The following is a 15,954-nucleotide window of genomic DNA, read 5'->3' as shown; positions in this document are numbered from 1 at the left end:
TTGGTTTAAAGAGCAGTCATGTGTAAGGCTGTGTGAATCATAATAGAGTAGCAAACCTTGTCATAACACCGGGAATCAAACAACTTAGAAAATACATACACCGTAGAAGCAGCAACAAACATGGCTCTACGAGATGCCCATTTCAGACACGATACTACTCCTATATTGTTCTCCCACCTCGCCACCTGATTGTTACACAAAACCCCGGACAAATTTAGATACTGTGACAAGCACAAGGAAAATCCATGCTCCTAACAACTACGAATAACAATATCTACGTTTTTCGTGGAGAGAAGGTAATCACATTCTGTATCTTTCGCTTGGAGAAGGCATAAGTTTAGGTTTAAATTGGTAAAGCCGGTATGTTGTTTTGCAGAAATGTGGTTTTAGTTTGGAGCCTTCACAAGGTACATCCATAGAAGCCACCACCTTCACACGAGATGACAAGTATGTTCTGTCAGGTAATACATTTGTTAGGAACTCTACACAACATCCAAGTCCAAATTATGAAACTACTCGACCAAATCAGATAAAATATAGACCTCACAATAAGTTTTCATTTTCGGATACAGGTTCAGGAGATGGAACCTTAAATGCTTGGAACATCGAGAACCCATCTGAGGTAAATGTAGAATAATCAACACCACCAGAAATGTGTCAAACGGACCCTACAAAAGAGATTGAAATTGGGTTGAGTAGTCATAACTTAGAGTTACAAGAGCAGTCATGTGTAAGGCTGTGTGAATCATACTAAGTAGCTAACCTTGTCATAACACCGGGAATCAAACAACTTAACAGCACCTACTTCCATTGCAATAGCAAACACCAGGCCTTGTTGGTCATACGCAACTGCAGGCCTACCACGAAGATGTAGAATTCCCTATTGACTAAAAGGGTAAGCCTAAATCATGAAACCATATACATTCACAGAGAGACAATTAAGGAAGAGAGGTTAAATCGAGAAAACTTGTTCTAATTTTCACGGAGAAATTCCAAGGACGAAAAAAAAAAAAACAAAAGGCAGTTTTCTGCAAAAAAAATCTAGCAATATTGAGACGTATCCCATATGACTTTCTCAGACTATGTAAAACTGGAAAACTAACCTGGCAGGCATTAACACGAAGATCCCAGAGTATGACACTTCGGTCGAGAGAAGCAGACATGAGGAGACATACAAAGCGATACAACCCTGAAACAGAAGAACATTTTCGATCGATGTTCACATTACTAGTGTAAGTAGGTAGGTAAACAAACATATATCCAATTCCCAATTGCAGAGGTGATATCAGACCTGTCTTTATGCCCTTTAAAGTAGCCAAGGATCCGATTATCATACATTGAGAGATATCTCACTTGATCCCTTGGGAACCCCATGCTAACCACTTTGTCGTTTACATCATCGACCGCCACTTCCACCGCTACTGATGGCTGAAGCCATTGGTAATACTTGTGGTAGTGGGCGTGCCATAGAACCATAACTTTGCAAAAACGAACCAGATGCAGCAAGTAAGGCTAAAGTGTGATAATTATCATTATCCTAACCACATTGAAGACCAAACGAGAAGTTAAATGAGTCAAATTTTACATACTTGATATTTTGCCAAACAGATCATCTGATGGAAGAAAAAATTGAATCAACCAATGGACAAGATCGATGGAAACATACAATTTATGCCTAAAATTCATTTTAATTCATGGCTAATTTCGTTAATCCTAATAAAAATCATGCCTACGAACACAAAACAAAAGAGATATTGAAGAACCCTAATTTTCGAAAATCCAAAAGCCTAATTTCGAAAAAATCGTTATAAAAAAACAAGAATTCAAACAAATAGAAACATGAAAATACCTTTGCTGTGTTGTTCTGATTGCTTAATCATCACCCGACTGAATATTGTTTAATCAAAAAGTGCAACGAACGGAGATTGTTAATCGCAAATCCCACGGCTTTTGGGAAGTGAACGAACACGGTCGCGAAAGAGATGGGGAGAAGAAAGAGAAAGAAGGGAAAAAAAAAATAGGAAAAAATAACATTGTCTTTGTATCATAAATAAAACCAATCAGATGGCTACACGTACCACACAAGAGTCGATCACAAAGCTTACTAATTAAGAGGCAACTCTTGTGTTTTCGATGAGTTTTGATTTATTTTTTTGTCCCAAAAATATAAGAGTCTTGGCTAAATCCTCCCAATGGACTTGCTCTAACATACCACCGATAACCTTGCTCTTACTTGTATATAAAATTAAAAATAGAAAGTGGTCAGCTCAGGTCAACACTCGTAAGTAAGGTTTTGATTAACGTTAATCCAAATTGGTAAGCTAAATTAATAAATCCAACAAAATGCCATTTTTTAATCGAAAAGTTTATTGCCGCTAAAATGAAATGTCTCCATTTTCTAGAACCTCTCCAGGACTCAAGAGTAACAACAATGGCGGAACTCGTGGTTGACGCGGTTTACCTTAAGGAGATCGACAAAGCTCGCCGTGCTCTCATCGCTACCAAGAATTGCGCTCCGATCATGCTCCGATTAGCGTAAGTTTCCATTTCTGATTCTCTCCTATTTGAGTGCTACGAACTTGAGAAATCTCGCGGATCTTGTGCGATTTCATGTTTTGTGTTCTCTGGTTTTGTGAAAAGGTGGCATGACGCTGGAACCTATGATGCTAAATCGAAGACCGCTGGACCTAATGGTTCGATTAGGAACGAAGAAGAGTATAGTCATGGTGCTATTAGTGGATTGAAGATCGCTATCGATCTCTGTGGTGCGTTTTTCTCGTTTTCCAACTCTGCGGATTAGGGTTTGAAGTTGAGATTCAGTGATTGAGTACTTCGTTTAATTAGGGATTCCGTTTCTTAGCTTTTGCTTACACCTAATTTGTTCATAGGTGATGAGATCTATCACAATTTGAACCTTGTTTTCGAACGTTTTATACATAGACCTAGAGATGATTATGTGTTGGCTATGTAATCAGATCGTTCTATTAGTGGTCCTGTGAATTTATGAGAAGTTCTTTCACATGTTAAATTTTGTTACTGTGTGACTCATATACTCATTTATGTTAGCAACCATTAACTTGTACTCATGTGGTGTATCATTTTGTCTAGTGACTTGAGAAGTTTTCTGAAAAACAATCTTACTTCTTCTTTTGAATTTGATGTTGATTCTTTGATATTTCAGAGGACGTGAAAGCTAAACATCCCAAAATCACTTATGCGGACCTATACCAGGTAACTAAAACGAATTTTGCATAAAGGTTTCTACTGGATTTAAGACTGTAAACAAAGATCAGCATTAGATCGATCCCTTTTGTTTAGTTGTGTTGGTAGTATAATTTCATATTGCCTTGTTATTTGTTCTCTTTCAGTCTTTCTTTTAGAATTCTCACGAAAAATATATCACTTATGTCTCAGAAACTCATCAGAAGTGTTAGTTTGTTAGATATATTCGGTTGAGTTGTCCTCAGGGTGTAGTAACAGGGGAATTGACAATTATGCTTCAGGATTGTAATATTAATTTGGCTACTTTGCAATGTGAAGATTCTTCACACTAATGGTCTCTTTGGTGTTTTTAGGCGCAAATTTATGGTGTCAATGTCACAATTATGGAGGAGATATAACAAAACTCTAGAGTTTGTATATTAAGATTAAGATTTATAAAAGCACTTCTTTTATTAACTTTGAAACTCACTCAAAACAAAGCCTCTCAATCTCTCTCTCAAACTCTTACAACATTCTCTCATCAAAGTATCTCTATTTATATAACACCAAAACCAAAACCAAATCCTAATATGAATCCTTCTATGCTTAGATATCTCCTAAACATATTTGACCTTATCTTCCTTAACCATTGCTCGGTTAAGTAATTAACTTATTCCTCAAGTTAACCTCAAGCTTATCCAACATTCTCCCCCATAAGCTTGAAATTCTTCTTCAAGACTTCTTGCACACCTATGTGAACTCTCATTTCCTTGAACCTGTTCTTCTCAAGCGCTTTTGTAAGAATGTCAGCTCTCTGTGCAACTCCAGGAACATGCTCGACTGCAACCAACCCGTTCTCAATGCACTCTCTAATGAAATGGTATCGACGGTGAATATGTTTGCTTTTTCCGTGGAAGACAGGGTTTTATGTGAGAGCAATTGCAGATTTGTTATCCACTCGAATTGTCACTGATTCACTCTCGGTCCCATTAATCTCTGCAATCAGGTCCTGCAACCGTATCGCCTGTTTAGCTGCCTCAGTGGCAGCCATGAATTCTGCCTCACAAGAAGAAAGAGCTACAACTTGTTGTTTCTGGGAACACCATGTTATCGGACATTCATTGAAATAAAAGATATGATCAGCAGTACTTCTTCCATCGTCTAAATCCACACTAAGACTGCTATCACTGAAACCCACAAGACCAGTTTTGTTTCCTCGCTTGAAATAAAGACCGTGTGAAGTCGTCCCTCGAAGATACCTCAAAACTTGTTTTAACACAACTCCATGTGACTCTCTAGGCTCCTGCAGATACCTGCTAAGAACACCAACAGGGTATGATAAATCTGGCCGAGTATGAAGCAGGTATCTAAGACATCCTATGGTTCTTCGATAACACTTCTCATCAATAGATTGTTCATGCTTTGCTTTACAAAGCTCTAAGCCAAACTCCATAGGAACAAGAACAGAATTGCATTCACTCATCCCTGTCTCAGCAAGAATCTTCTTAACATAACTTTCTTGTCGTAACATGATCCCATCTTTCTCTTGCAAAACCTCAATACCAAGGTAGTATGTAAGTTTTCCTAAGTCGCTCATTTCAAATTTACTTGCCATTCTCTTCTTGAAGTCAAGTATTAACTTGATGCTAGAGCCTGTGACTAGCAAGTCGTCCACATAAACAACTATGATGAGGAGATGCCCATGTTCTTGCTTCCTATATAAAGAGGGTTCCTTATAACATTTTTCAAATTTCAATTCCAGAAGAATTTGATTAAGCTTAGTGTTCCATGTCCTAGGTGCTTGTTTTAATCCATAAAGGGCTTTATGCAGTTTGTAGACTTTCTCTTCCCTTCCCTGAACAACAAAACTCTCAGGTTGTGTAACATATACATCTTCTCTTAATTCACCATGAAGAAATGCAGTGTTAACATCCAGATGATGTATCTCCCAACCACTTATAGCTGCAAGTGCAATAATAAAACGTATCGTTTCTATCCTAGCAACAGGTGCAAACACCTCATCAAAATCAATCCCATGCCTCTGTACATAGCCTTTCGCCACTAGCCTCGCTTTGTACTTATTGATGCTGTTATCCGAGTTTCGTTTCACTTTAAATACCCATTTTAAACCAATAGGTTTACATCCTAATGGAAGATCCACCATACTCCATGTTTTGTTCTTGTTGATCGATACAATCTCTTCTTGACATGGATCTCTCCAAACTTTCATTTCTATCGCCTCTTCAAAACACGCAGGCTCCCCATCAATGGCAAGCAATAACTGTTCTCCCTCAAGTTCTGCTAGTAAAACATAATCCTGCAAGTAACTTGGTTTATTGGTTTGTCGTACTGACCTTCTCAACACAGGTGAGTCTTGTATCGGTTGTGCTTGTCTTTCACCCGAAACTGATTCTATTTCATCAACACAAGACTCTTCTTCTTCTATGATATCATTATTGGTTATGTTCTCTCTATCTTCCCCTATTTTTGCAATCACTTCTTCCTCTCTGATTCCATTGTTCCCAAAAGCTCCAAAACTGAGAGTAAACATCCCGGAATCCATAGATGATTCTTCTACATTTCTCCACTTCCAGCTCTGGTCTTCGACAAAAACAACATCCCTACTAACAATGATCTTTCGACTAGTAGGATCAAGAAGCCTATAAGCTTTAGAACCGGGTTCTGTACCTAGATTAACCAGCAGTTTTGATTTGTCATCTAACTTTTTAAGATGTGGAGTCTCAGTCTTTGCATAACAAATGCAACCAAACACACGAAGATGTTCAACATTCGGCTTTTTCCTTTTAAAAGCTTCATACAGTGTAATATCTTCCAACACTCTTGTCCCCACTCTGTTAATAAGATAAGTTGCATGCCTTATCGCCTCTCCCCATAAGTAATTCGGCATGTTCATGTGTTTTAGAAGACTTCGAGTCATTCCTAACAATGTCTTGTTCCTTCTTTCTACTACTCCATTCTGTTGAGGCGTGTAAGGTGCAGTAAAATGTCTAGTGATTCCTTCTTTTTCACAAAATAGTTGAAATTCTTGAGATGTGAACTCCCCTCCTCTGTCTGTTCGAAGTGTTTTGATGGTGTTTCCAGTTTCATGTTCGACTGAAACTTTAAATCTCTTGAATTTTTCAAACGCCTCGCTTTTCTCCTTGAGAAGTATAGTCCACATATAACGAGAAAAATCATCAATTAACACAAAGATATACCTCCTTTGCGCAGCTGTAGTTGGTGAAATAGGTCCACAAAGATCTCCATGAACAAGCTCTAGCGCTTGTTTTGCTCGATAAGAAGTACTTTGGGGAAAAGTTTGTCGTGATTGTTTACCAAACAAACATGATGCACACGGTTCTCCCCTCTTAGAGATACTAGATATTCCGATAACCATCTTCTTTGTAACCATCTTCTGAATCGTTTCAAAGTTCACATGTCCAAGTCAAGCATGCCACTTGCTTGACTCATTTAAACCTGCAACATGCAGACATTTTGTGTTTTCCACCTCCAACTCCACTTTGTACAGCCTGTTCCTTGATCGAATAGCTTTTACTAGTAAGTTTCCTTCTCGGTCGTGCAAGGTCAAGAAATCTTCCCTCATTCGAACAACACAACCGGATTCAGTTGTTTGACCGAGGCTGATGATATTGCTTTTGAGGTCTGGAATGTAATAAACCTCTGCAAGTATCTTTTGTTCTCCATTCTTGGTTATAAACAAAATAGAACCTTTACCCTTTATATCCACAAGCGAGTCATCACCAAAACGAACCATTCTTGTGATCCTTGTGTCGATTTTGCGGAACCATGCACTGTTTCCTGTCATGTGATTACTGGCCCCGTTATCAAGATACCAAACCCTGTCCAAACACGCATCAAGCTCCTTTGGCTTCACATTCTTCTCATTAAGGTACACCACTTCATGCATTAAGAGTGGTTCTGCTTCGTGAGTGTCTTCTTCTTCTTTCTCTTGTAGTTCTTGTAGTTTGATTAGTTTAAGTAGTCTATCCGGACACTCAGAGGCATAATGTCCTAACTTGTCACACCTAAAACATGTTATCTTGGACTTATCCCATTGTTAAACCTTTCGCGACCCCTTCCTCGTCCACGAGCAGATCCTCTACCTCTGCCTCCATCATAGAAATCTTGCATCTGTGGAGCTGGAGCCGAGGAGTTTGTGTATAGCAGCTTCCCTTGACCTTCTACTGGAACGTTTGTGTTTGTATTTGCAAACAAAAGCTTGCCCTGACCATCCTGTGATTCGTCTTCTTCTTTAATTCGTTCTTCATAAGTTTTTAACCTCCCAACTATGTCTTCAAACGTTGTAGTGTTGAGGTCAAGAAACTGTTCAAGAGCTGCAATTATATGTATGTATTTTGCTCTAGGTAGACTCTTGAGAAATTTCTTAACAATCTTTGTTTCTTCGATTGTTTCTCCCAAAGACGTCGACTTACTGGATATTTCAGAGAGCTTACCTACAAAATCGTCTATCGTATCAGTATCCTTCATCCTCAATCTATCAAACTCAGCCATCAACGTCTGTAGTCTAGCTTCTTTAACTCGATCTGCACCAAGGTTTCTTGACCTAATAGCATCCCAGACTGCTTTGGATTTTTCATGATTTCCAACTTGTAAAAGGAGTGCCTCTGGTATGGATTGGAATAGCAGGGCCTTGGCAAGATCATTCTTCTCGATATCTTCTAGTCCCGGATCAACTGTTTCCCAGACTTTATTGACTCGCAGCACCACCGTCATCTTCATGGTCCAAACAGTATAGTTTGAGCTGTTTAGCATCGGGCATTGCAGGGACGAAGAACCTCCTTCCTTCGTCTTGTTAGTAGTTACAGCTAATTCACTCATAACTTCTTCTTTCGAACGATTCGTAGCAAGGTTTTGATTATCAAAGAAACAAACCTAAGTTGCTCTGATACCAAATCTAGAGTTTGTATATTAAGATTAAGATTTATAAAAACACTTCTTTTATTAACTTTGAAACTCACTCAAAACAAAGCCTCTAAATCTCTCTCTCAAACTCTTACAACATTCTCTCATCAAAGTATCTCTATTTATATAACACCAAAACCAAAACCAAATCCTAATAGGAATCCTTCTATGCTTAGATATCTCCTAAACATATTTGACCTTATCTTCCTTAACCATTGCTCGGTTAAGTAATTAACTTATTCCTCAAGTTAACCTCAAGCTTATCCAACAAAAACTTAACCATTTCTGTGCTAGAAAATTTGCATCACGGACACGAAAGACCAAAATATAAAAAGTGCCACTTGGTCTTTGAGTGTGAATTTGTGAAACAGTTCATGAATCTGGTAGTGTCAATAAGGCTGCATGAACATTTCAATTGGTTGCTGAAACTGTGCTCATCAGTGTTGTTCTATTTAGCCCTTGATTATATGAAGCGTACATATTTTTGGCTGATGCACATATCCTAAATTGTACTATCGTTTTCTCCATTTGGTATCATATAGCAAGCATGTTTTTAATCTAAGTCGTTTTCTATCGATAAATGGCTCTGTCATTTTTTAGCTTGCGGGTGTTATAGCAGTTGAAATTACTGGTGGACCTGACATCAGTTTTGTTCCGGGAAGAAAAGTAAGATTTTGTTAGCCTTTTAAGATAGTTTAACAGCTTACGTCCAAAAGCATTTAACTAAATAAAATGTATATTTCACTCTTATAGGATTCAAATGCCTGCACCAACGAAGGAAGACTTCCTGATGCTAATCAAGGTTGGATGAAATCTTTTTCCATTAATAACAAACTCTTCTACGTTTTGCAGAAAATCAAATACCTAAACTTTGTATTTCAGTAGCAAATAAACGATGAACAATATAATGATCATTTTGAATGTAATCTTCCTCAGTGATGGGTTAAATTGGCATGCAGGTTTCAAACATCTTAAAGATGTCTTCTACCGGATGGGACTGTCTGATAAAGATATTGTAGCACTCTCAGGGGCACATACTCTGGTAAATTCTTTGATTGCACGATTCACATTCTTCGTTTGGTATTAAAGTATAAAAGTCTTAATTAGATTTCAATTTTTAGGGAAGGGCTCATCTAGAGAGATCAGGTTTCGATGGACCATGGACTAGAGATCCTCTCAAGTTTGATAACTCGTACTTTGTGTAAGATCCACTAAACTCATGGACAGTATTTTCTTTGGGTACAACAAATAGTTCTGACTGATTATTAGATGGTTTAATCCTAATCTCTGTTGGTCTCAGGGAATTGCTAAAAGGAGAAGAATCAGAGGGTTTGCTAAAACTTTCGACAGATGAGACTTTGTTGGATGTCCCAGAGTTCCGTCGTTATGGTGAGCTTTACGCGAAGGTACTATTCTGAAAGCCTATCTTTTATTCTGATCCAAGAAACCAATTTGAGACAAGCCAAGATTGGTGTTGCAAGTGGCCTCTTGATTTTTCTTCTTCTTGTCTTTTATTTTACAACAGGACGAAGATGTACTCTTTAGAGACTATGCAGAGTCACACAAGAAACTTTCAGAGCTCGGGTTCTCACCAACGGCTTCAGTTACCGAGGAGACTAAGTGGATCATAACTCTGAAATTAGAACTTTCAAAGCGTGGAGTCGCAGTCGTTGCTGCTGTTGTGGCCTTTAGCATCTTCAATGAAGTTCGCAAAAGGATGAAGTAAATGAGATAGAAAGAAGAAACGATTCCTCTATAACCTTCTCTCTGGATTTTATGGCTTTTGTTGGAATTCTTTGCATGCATTTATCAAGAAAATATGAACTAGTTCTTATATTCTGCGACAAAGGGAACTCATCCAACAGTTAGTGATCGGCACTTTCAGTGGTTTTGGCTGCTCAGTTAATGTTTTCGTTCAGGTTTTTCAGTTTAAGGGAAAAACATTATAATATCAAATCTAGTTTCGATCGGTTCATCGGTATATATGACTGGGATCTTAACCGGACATATCTTTAGTACTAATTGTTGGTTAGAATTGGTTCAGTTCTTATTTGTTTCCAGTTTTCAGATTTCTAAGTAATATCATTTCTACAGATTCAAATCGGTTAGGTCCAGTAAAATTTAAGTGTGGGTTCGGTAATAGTTTGGTTTATTACAGCCTCGATTAGGTTTGGTTTAGAACATATCTCAAAGCCAAGTGGTTTAATATGTTATTTCGGTTCAGTTTGGTTCAGAGTGGTTGGTTCCATTTGATTTGATATTGGAAACCCAATTTTTGAGAGCTATGGTTGCCTCGTACTCTACGTAACATTGAGATCTTTTCAATACATGTATCAAGTAGGCAATAAAATGAAATAAAGATTGGTGAAAAAGTACCCACCACACCTTACACACAACAAGTGGGACTCACCTGAAACCGAACCCTATCGAGGACTTGACATGGTTGGTATTGTTAGGTACGAAGCTTCCTTAGACTTTTTTTGGTTTTATGCATGTCCTCCAATTTTTTTTTTTTTTAATTTCTAATGTTTAGGATAATATTTTGTGTATGCATTCTTCTGGATCAGCCAAGTATTATTTTTTACTCTTTTATTGATTTTGTTTCCTCAACATTCGTGTTTTAGTTTTGTATTGAGATTTCAGTACTATGTGTGATTCTTTTCTTTTTTTTTTTGGAATCGGCCAATATTAGTACTTTATCATTTACGTTTGTATGATAGTAGTAGATGGAGATTGCAGTTGCAGACGCAAACACACATAAAAATGAGGAGGGGTTAATATGGTAATTAGAAAAAAGTAGTTAGAACAACTTTTTAGGATGATCGGTGTAGTATGTTGCAATCTGTCTTGGTACATTGTAATTAAGGTAAAGGTCGGGCCATGACATTCTCTTTCATTGTAAACCACTATTTCCTCTTTTATTTTTATTTTTAACTATGTCATTTTCTTATGTAAAATGTCCTTCAAAACATACTTTTACTTTCTTGTCTTTTAAACCATTTACACAATTTCTACACTTTTCCTGAACCTACGACTTTGGATATATACTCGAACCACTTATTCTTCTTTAGTATTACATGGTTTAATATGAAAATCCTGAGTTTGGTTTCTCGAACGTTGTATACAAGACATTTCATGGGGTTTTCCTTTTCTAATTTCTTGATCATGCATGTTTTGTTTGGAGATATCTTGTTCGATTTCTTTTTTTCATGGATATATTATGCTTCATCAAGCAACTTTTCTCATTGATCAGGTCTTTAATTAGGATCTGATCAACTCTATTTTTTAAAAAAGTATTAATTATGACCACGTTTCAAGCAACAATATAGAGATGAATATCTATACTACTAATTGGACAGTACAAAAGCAGAAAAAAAAACTTTTACAAAAAATTCCACATATTACCCTTACGGATTAAGCAAGGAAGAAGAGAAAAAAAAATTAAGGGCAAAAAGGTAATCAAATGGGTATAAAAGACGCGGATCCTAACCGATCCGGTTTAATCATATTCGGATCCTGTTTTGCTAGATTGACTGTCGAATATATAGTCCCTTATCCAATCACCTCGGTTGCATGCAAAAGAAAAAACAAAAGAATTACACCGACCAGAATCAAAAAGATAATGTTAGTTAAGGAATATATAATTGAATTAAAATTCCTATAAAAAAGCGAATTGCCTTAACTATCATCAATATCAATCTCATTCCATATAATACCAAACAATTAAACTACAATCAATATATGCTATTTAATCCGACTTAATCATCACCCAAATCAACGAATCAGTCTAAACATCCTCTATATTTACATCTCGAATCAATATCACAACCAAATCAGTATCCCTAATAATTAGTAACTACAATAACTATTAACAGGGAACATTAATCACAAACCGTAATATGGGGATTAGTTTAGTAGGATTGAAATCTCATATTATTGATATTTTAGCAAATAACATTTAAATATAACTACAAATATGGAAAAATACAGAATGATGATTCACCTTTTTTCTACACATTCAATAGAATAGGAAATTAAGATATTCGAATTTATGGGAGAATATCTTTAAAACAGAAACTCAATATCGTCAACTTGACCATTGTGTACAAACTTTTGTATATAAATATAGCATCCGGGTTTTACCTTTTTAGATAACATAAAGCTCTAATTTCTTTCACTCAACAACATCGATTACAAAAAAAAAAGATTGATGGATTCACATACCTTAACGACATTAAGCCCTTGAAAACGAGTTAGCGAATCCAAGCATCCAAACCAAGATCCTTCAATCATGGAAGCAATTCACTAAGCATATTGGATATGAATCTGTACGTCTCTAAGAAGATAGTAGAGATAAGCTACTAATATTTATTTTTTCGTATGTTTTACATCAATATTAAGTTTTCTAATTTGTGATCCTAACAATTTTGCAGCTGAAAAGTAAAATACAAAACCATCTCGAGCAAATTGATAAGTCTGTAAATCAGAATTCTCAACTATAGGATTTTCAAACAATCAACAAGTGGTAAGGATTTATTTATATCTCATCTACAATACTCAAATTTTGTTTTAAATAAATCATGTTAAGAAGAATCTACTTTTTATTTCAATATTTTATAATTGTATAGAACCTGTCAAAATATTTGTTTACACTTTGTTTCGTGTAAGAAACAAACTATACAAAAAATTTGGTTTGTTCTAATATGTTTTCTTTATAATAATTGAAATGGTTAAGCTTTATGGTTCAAATAGATTTATGTGGTTTACCCATGTTTTCTATACAACAGTTTGTCAATAAATCAAGGTGAACATATATACCTAAATTTTATCTTGGTTTTTGCTAAGCAACCATACGCCATTCACTAAATATTTTAAAAATCTCACATTTTGGTACGACAGCATCAACTTCCACACTTGATGAAAATAATTAACGTATCTTATCACTAATATCTAATAAGCATATTTTAGAATTTATTATTTCCCGAAACCGTCTCTATTAGTCATATAAATACAAACCTCGATGAACAAACTTAATACTCAATACTTTAGATCTATCAGCCAATTTTCTCATCAAGGCTGCTAATCGTGGATGAAGAAAGCTTGCTAACATCAAGCCTTTCAAAAAGAGTTGGAAAAGTAAAGGTGAAATCGTCGATAGTGTACAAGGAACAACATAGATGGGGGAGGACTAAATTATTGTTTTCTTATTTGTTTGTATCTTATATGATCTACTACAGAATCAAACTTGCCAAAAACAACGGTTTTGAATGATGTTACAAACATACCTGGTCTTGCCAAACATGGTCGAGAAGCACCATCGATCAAGAGAAAGCAATTACAAGGAACTGAAAACAATGGGATCTTCCTTAAACAACAAATAAGGTGATAGTTAGTTATGGCATTACCAAGTTATTTGATCTATATTGTAATCATCAAAGTAACACACATTTGTTGATATAACGAAGCAGGATATGCTGCTTCAGTAATCCGACTAAACGAAGACAAACTCATGGAATCTCTACACAATTTAGTCCTCCAGCTATTAATAGCAAGCATGGTAATAAGGATTTGAATAGATATTGAGTAACTGCTGAATACTATCTATACATTATTGTGTGTCTATAGTCATCTAATCATGTATTAGAACTAATATTAAGTCGATTCTCAGGTGTAGCTTCAATGTAAAATCTTTTATACAACATATAAACAATACAACAATCCGAATATTATTACTTAAGTCAGAGCTATTTTAACTAATAACAACCATTACAATAAGATCTTATGGCAAATTTTTAAAATGAACTCAATTCGAAGAGTTTAACATTATTATGTCATTTTGCACTCCATCAATTCCATTAAAACTCAAGGCAATTAACGATATTTCTATTGGGCATTAGAAACACATCAATGTTTCGGAGTAGAAAAACTGAAAGACAATTTACCTTGCTTTTTTTGTAATTGAAGGATCAGAGAGGCCTCCAAATATTGTACGCATGCTAGAGGACGACAAGACGAAGCAGTGGATCAAAAGAGAGGTCAGTTTTGTATAGCCATCGACAAAGCGGATCAGATCAAGAACATGAAGCTGGATTGTAAAGAGAAATTGGGTTAAAGGATTAAGCAGCGCGAGAAGAAGCTAACTACAGTGCATGTCGATTTGAATTCTCTAGAGATGAGGCAAGGGTAACTTGGCCGTCTTCCGAAGTGATGTCGGCGGAGAGGAGAGACGATATGAGATTTTTTCTTGGGGACTGATTCCCACCAGGAAAGCATCGCATCTCGAATCGGTAACGGAGGAGATTCCTGAGATGGCGGCGACAATAATGGTAGGTGTCGTGGTAGATTTATAATGGTGAGGAGTAGACGATGAAATCGTTGAGGACAGAGAAGGTGAGCCGCCGAGAGGTTTGACAGAGGAGAAGTCCATGAGAATTGAGAAGGTGAAGAGACTGATAAGAAGAAGATGGACAAGACCATCGTGAATCCGTGATTAACGAAGAAGAAAGTAGTAGTAGAACAAGAGCTACAAGGATAGGAAATGTGACTTAACACGAAAAAAGCTTTTGGGCCAATATGCAAAACAGGCCAACATAAATGGGTTTCGTCATTTGTGTTTTAAGTTAAGGTTCAAACAATTATTGAGTAATTAATCTATTCCATTTTTACTATTAAACTTATATATATATATAACTTTATGTATTTTATAATTTTTCATATATTTTTATAACCTAAAGTGTCTATGTTATTTTATGATACATATTTTACTTTCAAATATTCAAAATGATATATTTATTTATTTATTTACTTATTTATCAAAGCAATAATTAAATTTTAAAATTTTATGGTATTTTATTGTTTAAGGTTACTTAATCAAAAATTAAGTACTAAAATAATATTTATAATAACAATTAATAAATATTATTTAAATCCATCACTTTACTAACAATTCACTTGCACTATACTCTAGAATAACAAATACAAGATGAGAGCATGTAATTTCGAATCGAATTCCAAATAAATATATAAGTTTAAATTAAGAAATTTTATAGAAAAAAATGATTGCCAATTACACGAAGTATACGCACATAGCCACATATGTAGACAATATAAATATTTTATTAACTACACGAACTATTGTCATCATACATTGATATGCATGAACAAGGTTCAGTGTACAATATCATAACCATCAATTTTGGGTGCTTTGTTTGCCAGAATCGGGTGTTGACCAATATTGACTAACGTTAACCGATGTTGATCGATGTTTATTTTTTTTAATTTATTTTTCTGTTGACCGATGTTGACCAACGTTTAGGTTTTGATGTGTGGTCATGTGTTGGCGTATACTTCGTGTAGCTGATAATCACTTTTCCAATTTTATGCCAAATTTTAGTTTTATCCCACACATAACTTCAGAAATTAATGGTTCTTGCCTATCCCGTTTTCGATCGGTAATACAAAAAAAAATTTCTATATTGAGAATGTCCCATATTAATTGGGAATACATTCGTTATGTGACGGGAATTTTGAAAACATGTATAGGACATAATGGGACATAACAAATATTACATTTGTTCCCTAAATATTCGTATTTGTTTTAAACGAGCTTTAATCGTTTCAAACGAGTTTTAAATGAATCTCTAATTTGTTTACAAATATAACACCGCACGTACGTGCGGGTCCAATCTAAAGTCGATAGTATCCAACCAAATCGAATCCATATATCGAAAAATATCCAATAGGTTTTATTTTTCGAAACCCGTTTATCCGAACTTGATCGGGTAATATCCCAAACCTGAACAGGTTACC

At 35.7% G+C, this 15,954-nt stretch overlaps 2 protein-coding genes across 11 annotated transcripts; one reads left to right on the top strand and one right to left on the bottom strand.

Moving 5' to 3' along the window:
- Nucleotides 1-2,026, bottom strand: LOC104766973 (WD repeat-containing protein 82-like). 9 transcript variants are annotated; one of them, XM_010490945.2, is made up of 7 exons: nt 1,850-2,023; nt 1,292-1,537; nt 1,104-1,189; nt 764-880; nt 543-668; nt 279-429; nt 1-185 (listed from the first exon to the last, which is right to left on the bottom strand). In XM_010490945.2, exons 2-6 carry the CDS (start codon nt 1,332-1,334, stop codon nt 301-303), a joined length of 501 nt encoding a protein of 166 aa, XP_010489247.1. In that variant the 5' UTR covers nt 1,335-1,537; nt 1,850-2,023; the 3' UTR covers nt 1-185; nt 279-300. The 9 variants fall into 9 exon arrangements, 6 of the variants coding, with proteins under 6 accessions (XP_010489247.1, XP_010489245.1, XP_010489248.1 ...); XM_010490943.2 differs by having other exon boundaries at nt 305-429; XM_010490946.2 differs by having other exon boundaries at nt 305-454; nt 589-668.
- Nucleotides 2,231-10,114, top strand: LOC104766972 (L-ascorbate peroxidase 3, peroxisomal-like). Of its 2 annotated transcripts, XM_010490942.2 has the most exons (10): nt 2,231-2,316; nt 2,403-2,535; nt 2,641-2,765; nt 3,182-3,231; nt 8,746-8,811; nt 8,899-8,947; nt 9,105-9,187; nt 9,267-9,346; nt 9,446-9,551; nt 9,671-10,114. In XM_010490942.2, exons 2-10 carry the CDS (start codon nt 2,432-2,434, stop codon nt 9,869-9,871), a joined length of 864 nt encoding a protein of 287 aa, XP_010489244.1. In that variant the 5' UTR covers nt 2,231-2,316; nt 2,403-2,431; the 3' UTR covers nt 9,872-10,114. The 2 variants fall into 2 exon arrangements, with proteins under 2 accessions (XP_010489244.1, XP_010489243.1); XM_010490941.2 differs by lacking the exon at nt 2,231-2,316 and having other exon boundaries at nt 2,382-2,535.

The sequence above is a fragment of the Camelina sativa genome, chromosome 19 (genome assembly GCF_000633955.1).
Source record: "Camelina sativa cultivar DH55 chromosome 19, Cs, whole genome shotgun sequence".
NCBI classification, from domain to species: domain Eukaryota; kingdom Viridiplantae; phylum Streptophyta; class Magnoliopsida; order Brassicales; family Brassicaceae; genus Camelina; species Camelina sativa.
This window is presented reverse-complemented; position numbering and strand designations above follow the sequence as displayed.